At 38.2% G+C, this 8,936-nt stretch overlaps 1 protein-coding gene across 3 annotated transcripts in view; it reads right to left on the minus strand.

Annotated features, from left to right (window-relative positions):
- LOC126980665 (mitochondrial glutamate carrier 1-like) overlaps positions 1-6,401 on the minus strand; it is a 24,768-nt gene extending 18,367 nt beyond the window's left edge. The window contains exon 1 of one of the 3 annotated variants that reach the window (XM_050830765.1): positions 6,351-6,401. In XM_050830765.1, the coding sequence (XP_050686722.1) occupies positions 6,351-6,386 (36 nt within the window). In that variant the 5' untranslated portion in view covers positions 6,387-6,401. Of the gene's footprint in view, positions 1-6,277; positions 6,301-6,346 lie in introns of those variants that run through there. The other 2 variants (XM_050830776.1, XM_050830784.1) reach the window with 2 other exon arrangements.
- Between the last annotated feature and the right edge of the window lie 2,535 nt (positions 6,402-8,936).

Here is an 8,936-nt window from a genome sequence, read left to right on the forward strand (position 1 = left end):
GGTAATGGGGAGGGTCAGTAATGGGTGGGAGATGGGGTGGCAATGCAGAAAGGGGGGTGATGGGTGGGTGATGGGGTGTTAATGGGGTGATTGATGGGTACTACATGATAGGAGATGGGTGATAATGGGTGCACTGTGGAAATGAGGGTGGGTAATGATGGGTCTATGATGGGTAGTGATGGGTACATGATGGGAAGAGGGAAGGAGGGATGGGTTGTTGTGTCTTTATCTTTTTCTCTCTCAATAAATAATAGATAGACAGAGAGGGAACTGGACTTGTGATAGATTAGATTAGGTTAGGTGTAGAGGTAGAGTGGATTTGGTTGATGTTAGATTGAATGAGGATAGAATGTTTGGTTAGGTACACTTTGTTTAATGTTAGACTCAATGACATTTCTTTACATCTATTTCTTGTACAACTTATCATCATCTCCTTAACAGAAAATATGGGTTAAGATTCATTTTAGTACTGTGCCAGTATTTCATTACCTACCTTACGAAACATCAATAGCTCTTCATATATCTTTTCTACAAACGTTCAACAATCATGGAAACGCTTTCAAAATCCAATTCAAGGATTATTTATTGTTGAAAATAGGGGATAAGTTAGGTAATGATATACTGGCGTGGTATTAAAATGAATCTTTACCGAAAATATGTAGTTATAACCCAATAAAGTATGACATTCATTCATAAATAACCTTAACATGATGCTCATTTCAAACACACAATATGCAACAGTGCTGTGGTCTCCAGACAGAAAGAAAAAAATAGGAATATAAAAAGACTTCTGAGAGCACGGACAAAAATGGTGGCAAGATAGGGAGACATGACATACAAAGAAAAATGGTAGAAATTTAGTTTGCATACCAAGGAGAAGAGGAAGAGATGTGATTACAGTGTACAGGGCAGTGAAGGAAATGGAAATGTTCAACAAAGATGAAATACACGAGGACAGGAAAACAAATAGAGCAACAGAAGGTGCCTGAGAGATATCACACAACATAACTTTCATCCGAGATCCACCTACACCTGGAATGACTTTGACCAAGATGCTGCCAAAAGAGAGAGGCAGGTAACAGTACTCCGGTCAAAAGAGAGGGATAGAAGATAATCAAGGAACAACTGCAATAAAAGAGAGTTACTGATTCTTTAACCCCTTGACTGCGGATTTCCTACAAGAAGACATCGCAAAGACTGTTCATGAATTTAGAGATAACCTTAATAAACTGTGATATGGAGACAGGACCCCATGAGTATAGCTCGCTCCTAGTATATCACAAGTAACACACACACTCACACACACACACACACAGGTTGTCACATTCACTATCAGCTTGCATTAAATTGAATACCCCCCACAAATCCCTTATTGGAATGGGAACATCAACAGCAGATAAGATATTGGAGAGGGATTATCAGCCTTCACAGGGGGCCGTGTATCAACCCCGAGTTAGATAATAAACGAGATAGCAACGTTTTCCTCTGGACAGGACAGAACTTATTGTTGCATGTCTGAATGATCTCTAATGGAGTAATTAATGCAGGGGATCTCAACTGGTGGGCGGTAACTCCCTATAGGGTCGTGGTGGATTGGGTAGGGGTGGGGGTCGTGAAGCCTAACTAGAATCAGTTTGGGAGAGTGATATTTCTAGGCTATCATTTTGAGAGTGTTTTCTATGTGTTTAGTCTGCTGGTTTGTTAAGAGGAACCTTCAGGGTATCTTATGGGGCATGTCAGGGCTGGTTAAGGGTGAAAATTAGTGTATTAAATAACGTGTAAAACGAACCTCTGATATCAGGGAGTCATGTGGGTTTCAAGATTTAGGGAGAAAGGTCGAAAGTGCAAAAACGCTGGGAACCACTGGACAAAAGGTTACTGTTGATCTTAAGCGAGGGATAAGCTTGGGTCTGCTCTTGTATAATGACAGAAAAAACAATGAACAGTAAGTAGTAAGACCTTGACCAAGACGCTGCCAAAAGGGAGAGATAAGTAGGTAACAGTATTCCACTCAAAAGAGAGAGGGATAGAAGATAATCAAGGAACAACTGCAATAAAAAAGAGGGTTACTGATCACCCCTTAACTGTGGATTTCCTAAAAGAAGACATCATCAAGCTACAGGAATAGAACAAAAAGTGGCTGCTACAATTCAATGAAGAAAAGTGTAAAGTCATGCACCTTGGGAGAGGAAATCCAGCATACCAATACCACATGGGAAACACTCCACTATCCACCACAGGGGCAGAGAAAGACCTGGGATTATATGTTACCAGGCTACCAGTGAAAGCCAAATCCGTGCTAATCGCAGTGGACGGGTTAAAATATGCCCCAAAAGCTTGAAGAGGAGAGATTCAGACACATCACACGAGCACCAGACACAACATGGAGAGAAAGAGAGGACTATAAGATTATTTAGGAACAAATGGAAAGAGAAAAAGGTTACTGTTGATCTTAAGTGAGAGATTACAAGCATGAACTTTCTCTTGTTCGATGACATAAGAAGCTACTAATTAGGAGTGAGCGGTAAGGAGAAGACCTTGACCATGCTACCAAGAAGAAGGAGATAAGGGATACTACTCCATTGAATGATTAGATTAACAAGTGCTGTTGAGAGTGACGCAATGAATTCAAGCCAGGACACACACACACACACACACACACACACACACACATGCACACACACACATGCGCACACATTCTTGGCACCCCCGAGTCAAGTGAAAATTAATGTTGGTGCCAAAAATAAGATGAAAATAAAAATAAAAATGGGGTACGAAGTTGGACTAGTAAATGAATGAATAATGATGGCAAATATAAAGTTTAGCTTGATTACTCTTATGTCACTATTTGTATCTTTGTGTTGTAGTTAATCAATTTTCTACTTTCCCCACGCCCCTTCTTTGTTTCCCTCTTCTCTTCTCTCCTTTCCTCTCCTCTTCTCCCGTTAACTTTCTCCTCTCTCCTTACCTCTTCTACTTTTGCTTAATTTCTCTTCTCAACCTTTGCCCTCATTTCTCTTCATCTCTTTTTTTTCCTTTTCTTGGTCCCCTTTCCTCTCTTCCCCCGTTAAGAGATTAAAAGTAAGGGGGAAGAAATAGCGATGAAGGGAAGTGGGGAGAGAAAAGAGAGGGAGAGGAAATGAATGAAGAAAAGCAGAGAGAGAAATGAATAAATAAATGTTCCTTGACGTTACCTAACACACACACCATCAACACAACCTAGTGGACAGTATCTATAACCTATTGCCATGTGTTTGGTAAAGAATTAATGAGACAAAGACTCCTAACATTACCCTAACACTAACTAACCAGCCTAACCAAGACACTGTAAATACAACCTAATGGACAGTATTTATAATCTCTTGTCGCATTTTTAGTCAAGAATTATTTATGAGACTAAGAGACTCCTAACATTACCCTAACACTAACTTACCAGCCTAACCAAGACACTGTAAATACAACCTAATGGACAATATTTATAATCTCTTGTCGCATTTTTAGTCAAGAATTATTTATGAGACTAAGAGACTCCTAACATTACCCTAACACTAACTTACCAGCCTAACCAAGACACCGTAAATACAACCTAATGGACAGTATTTATAATCTCTTGTCGCATTTTTTGTCAAGAATTATTTATGAGACTAAAAGACTCCTAACATTACCCTAACACTAACTAACCAGCCTAACCAAGACACCGTAAATGTAACCTAATGGACAATATTTATAATCTCTTGTCGCATTTTTAGTCAAGAATTATTTATGAGACTAAAAGACTCCTAACATTACCCTAACACTAACTAACCAGCCTAACCAAGACACCGTAAATGTAACCTAATGGACAGTATTTATAATCTCTTTGCATTTTTAGTCAAGAATTATTTATGAGACTAAAAGACTCCTAACATTACCCTAACACTAACTTACCAGCCTAACCAAGACACCGTAAATACAACCTAATGGACAGTATTTATAATCTCTTGTCGCATTTTTTGTCAAGAATTATTTATGAGACTAAAAGACTCCGAACATTACCCTAACACTAACTAATCAGCCTAACCCAGACACTGTAAATACAACCTAATGGACAGTATTTATAATCTCTTGTCGCATTTTTAGTCAAGAATTATTTATGAGACTAAAAGACTCCTAACATTACCCTAACACTAACTTACCAGCCTAACCCAGACACTGTAAATACAACCTAATGGACAGTATTTATAATCTCTTGTCGCATTTTTAGTCAAGAATTATTTATGAGACTAAGAGACTCCTAACATTACCCTAACACTAACTAACCAGCCTAACCCAGACACTGTAAATACAACCTAATGGACAGTATTTATAATCTCTTGTCGCATTTTTAGTCAAGAATTATTTATGAGACTAAGAGACTCCTAACATTACCCTAACACTAACTAACCAGCCTAACCAAGACACCGTAAATACAACCTAATGGACAGTATTTATAATCTCTTGTCGCATTTTTAGTCAAGAATTATTTATGAGACTAAGAGATCGCCATCAACATTATATACCCTGATGATGAATGACCACTTAACCAACAGCGAGCATAAGCCAGGAGGTGCGTTGCTTCACTCACCTGCCGACTTAACCCCTGACAGTCCATGCGGCTGCCCTTCCCATTCTATCAGACAGTGACCTATTGCAATTTCACTCTTACTAAATAAATAAATACATAAAACAATAAATCTAAAAACAAAGATTGATTGGTTTAATTAATGCACTGATAGTATCTAATCTCTTACTTAATCACCTGTTCTTCTGTTGTTGCATATGTATATTCTACTAATTAAACGAGATATCAGTGTGTTAATGATATCAATCTTTACCTAAAAAAAAAAAAAAAAAAAAAAAAAAAAAAAAAAAAAAAAACCGAGCTAAGGAAATGGACACTTGCAGAAACGAGGGACACTTTACACTGGAGCCAGATACACTTGGTACACAGGTGACAGGACACAGGTGCTTACTGATAAGGACACCTGTGATACCTATGACAAGGAGGACTATACTATATCTGCCACAGTACTCTCTCTCTCTCTCTCTCTCTCTCACACACACACACACACACACACACACACACACACACACACACACTCATGCACTTGCCAGCAGCTGATGACACCAAAAATATCTATTCACTCACGTGCTTTTGAGAGAGAGAGAGAGAGAGAGAGAGAGAGAGAGAGAGAGAGAGAGAGAGAGAGAGAGAGAGAGAGAGAGAGAGAGAGAGAGAGAGAGAGAGAGAGAGAAATGAATGACTGTTAATTGTCCCTCTTCCTTCCTTTATCATCTGTACTTCTTCCTCCTCCTCCTCCTTTCTCCTCACACTGTCCTCACGAAAGAAGAAAAGAAGAAAGGAGAAGAGGAGGAGGAGGAGGAGGAAAAGGTGGAAGAGGAGTAGCAGAAAACAGAATAATGAAGAAAGAAAGGAAGAGGAAGACAATGATGAAGAAACAAGGGGAGAACCAATAAGAGGAAGAGGAAGAGGAGAATAAGAGGAGATATGACAAGGAGAATAATAAAGAAGAGAGGAGGAGGAAGAGGAGAATAAGAGGAGATATGACAAGAGGAGGATAATAAAGAAGAGAGGAGGAGGAAGAGGAGAATAAGAGGAGATATGACAAGAGGAGGATAATAAAGAAGAGAGGAGGAGGAAGAGGAGAATAAGAGGAGATATGACAAGAGGAGGATAATAAAGAAAGAAGAAAGAGGAGGAGGAAGAGGAGGATAATAAAGAAAGAAGAAAGAGGAGGAGGAAGAGGAGAATAAGAGGAGATATGACAAGAGGAGAATAAAGAAAGAAGAGAGGAGGAGGAAGAGGAGAATAAAGAGTGGATATGAGAGAAATAGAAATGAGGAGAAGCAGAGAACAGAAGAATAACAATCACACAACACATAACAAAACAACAAATGAATAAAAACAAGAAAAAAAGGAAATAAACAAAAAACACAAATAATAATAATAAAAAAGAGAAGCAGAAAGCAGAATAACAAGCCATCCAACACATGACAAGACAACACAAGAAGAAAAACAAGAAAAAGAAGCAGAAAACGAACAAAAAACACATCAATAATAAAATAATAAAACACAACACAAAAAACAGCTGATCCTCCTCCTCCTCCTCCTCTCCTTCCATCGTCTGCAGTCCTCCTTCTCTTCCTTCTTCCTCCTCTCACACACTCCTCTCTTCACTTAGCACTGCACTCACGCACTTTCCGCACACTTAAGGTCTTCATGTACACGAATAATCACCGTAAAAGGGCGTAAATAGCGTGTAAATGTGATAAATATGAGGAGAACGAGAAAGACTCCATCTCGTACCTACTCGTGTAAGGCCACCGGTAAAGACGCTGCCAGACATACGATGATTACCTCTGACCTTGCTTACTAGTTTATTTCTTTATGTATTACTCTACCGGTGACTTAATGGTCTTTCTTTGGTTTTAGTGGTGTTGTTAAGGTTTTTAGGATGTGTATATATCCCTTAGTTATGGGTTACATAATATGATACGATACTATACATGTTATCCCTATTACCCTTATTTCCTCTTGTATCTCACTTTCCCAATAGATTTATGTCCTTTATTTAGTTTCAATGATATTTTTTGTCGTTACTAGGGATGTCAATATATAGCTAAGGGTAGAAGATAATATGATGTTATCTGTACAAGAGTTTGGGGCAGTATGCTGGCGGACGTACGATGTTTCCCTGACCTTCCATACTAAATTTTATCCATGTATTACTTTACCAGAAGACTAATTTTTCCCTTGAGTTTCTTTCCTGATTTTTTAGTGGTTGCGGTATAGGAATCATTCACTCTAGTCGCGGTTAGAAGATAATACGATACTATGTCTGTACGATAACTTGGGAGCCCTATAACAACAATACTGCTAAAATGTGCTATGATGAATTAAATGCTAGAAAGAAAGGGTGTCAGCGTTAAATATATGAGTCTGACGTCTTCCTATGCACCTCCCACTTGCTTATTATTACTGTGTCTGTTCTGGTGGCGAGGCGGAAAGGGGAGGACAAAAGCTTATAAGTCTCGATCTCTCATAAATCTCTTCCCGTGATGTCTCGTAGTTTTTTCTGCTGTCTGGCATTTCTTATTTGATCGTGTAGATTCTAGGTCACTTTTTATTGTTGCTAAGAATAACTGCCACAAACGGATCTCTCTCTCTCTCTCTCTCTCTCTCTCTCTCTCTCTCTCTCTCTCTCTCTCTCTCTCTCTCTCAAGCTATAGGTCTAATATATATTCTAAAAATCTGTTTGTCTGCTATGTGGTCGGTAAACAATATCTATCTATCTATCTATCTATCTATCTATCTATATATCTATCCATCTATCTATCTATCTATCTATCTATCTATCTATCTATCTATCTATCTATCTATCTATCTATCTATCTATCTATCTATCTATCTATCCATCTATCTATCTATCTATCTATCTATCTATCTATCTATCCATCTATCTATCTATCTATCTATCTATCTATCTATCTATCTATCTATCTATCTATCTATCTATCTATCTATCTATCTATCTATCTATCTATCTATCTATCTATCTATCTATCTATCCATCTATCTATCTATCTATCTATCTATCTATCTATCTATCCATCTATCTATCTATCTACCTATCTATCTATCTATCTACGTATCTATCTATCTGTCTGTGTGGTCGAGTCAGCTGTTTTCTCGCTTCAATGAGTAAAACAGAGGAACTTGTTACGTATATAAATTACTTTGGAAATGAACTACTAATGATAAGAGTATAGAAATTTGTACCTAATTCCTTCTATTATATTAAACTTTTTTCCAGCTGAACCAAAGTTATGAAATTACCTACCTATTGTAAACTATGAAAAAATAAATGCTGATATAAAATGAACGTACATACATATATATATAAAAACACACTTAACGATAGAAGCATTCCGAAACAATAATAATGATAATAACAATAACAATAATAATAATAACTCACAAACGAACGCTGTCAACCCAAAAGAAATAAAGAGAAAGAAATGATGATGTGAAATAAACTTATATGCCGAAATAATGACAATAATAATAAAAATAAAAAAATCACTAACGAACGCAGGCTACCCACAATACCTCAGTGTCATCCCACGTGGCGAGGCAGCGAGACGTGCTTCGTTTCGCCCGGGAAGTGACTCTTTTTATATATATTAGTGTTTAACTCGAAATGGCACCACGAAATAACGTAAAAAGTGATCTAAGGAACAAAAAGAAGCAGGGAATGTGAAGGACAAGGCTGAAATAGAGGTAAAAGAGAGAGAGAGAGAGAGAGAGAGAGAGAGAGAGAGAGAGAGAGAGAGAGAGAGAGAGAGAGAGAGAGATTGTTGTTGTTGATTTGTTGAGAGAGAGAGAGAGAGAGAGAGAGAGAGAGAGAGAGAGAGAGAGAGAGAGAGAGAGAGAGAGAGAGAGAGATATCCCAGCACACATATTCGACAAAGTTTTCATATAGGAGTTTCTAGGCATTTCCAGAGATACATTTATGACCTTGGTGGTAGTCTGACCTTTCCTCTGTACCATAAACCTACAGAAACACTAAATACCGACTGATCTCCTTTTTCGGTATTTGGATGTAGTTGAGGCGAGAGAGGGAGGCGATTGAGTAGTCTATACCGATGAGGGGGAAGCGATTGAGTAGCCTATACCGACCCTCTTGTTTTGCCTCAGCCATCCAGTTACTTTCCCCTCTGATATTATTATTGCTCAAATAGACTTATAATCTTAATGACTCCCCTAATGACTCGTTAATGAGCTCATGATCGGCTTTAATTAATGAGTGGAAGAGGAGGAGGAGGAGGAGGATGGAGGAGTTGGGTAGGTTCGGATATGGAGGATATGGGATGATTTAGCTAAGAGGAGGAGAAGG

This window comes from Eriocheir sinensis, chromosome 4, assembly GCF_024679095.1.
Source record: "Eriocheir sinensis breed Jianghai 21 chromosome 4, ASM2467909v1, whole genome shotgun sequence".
Lineage (NCBI taxonomy): Eukaryota > Metazoa > Arthropoda > Malacostraca > Decapoda > Varunidae > Eriocheir > Eriocheir sinensis.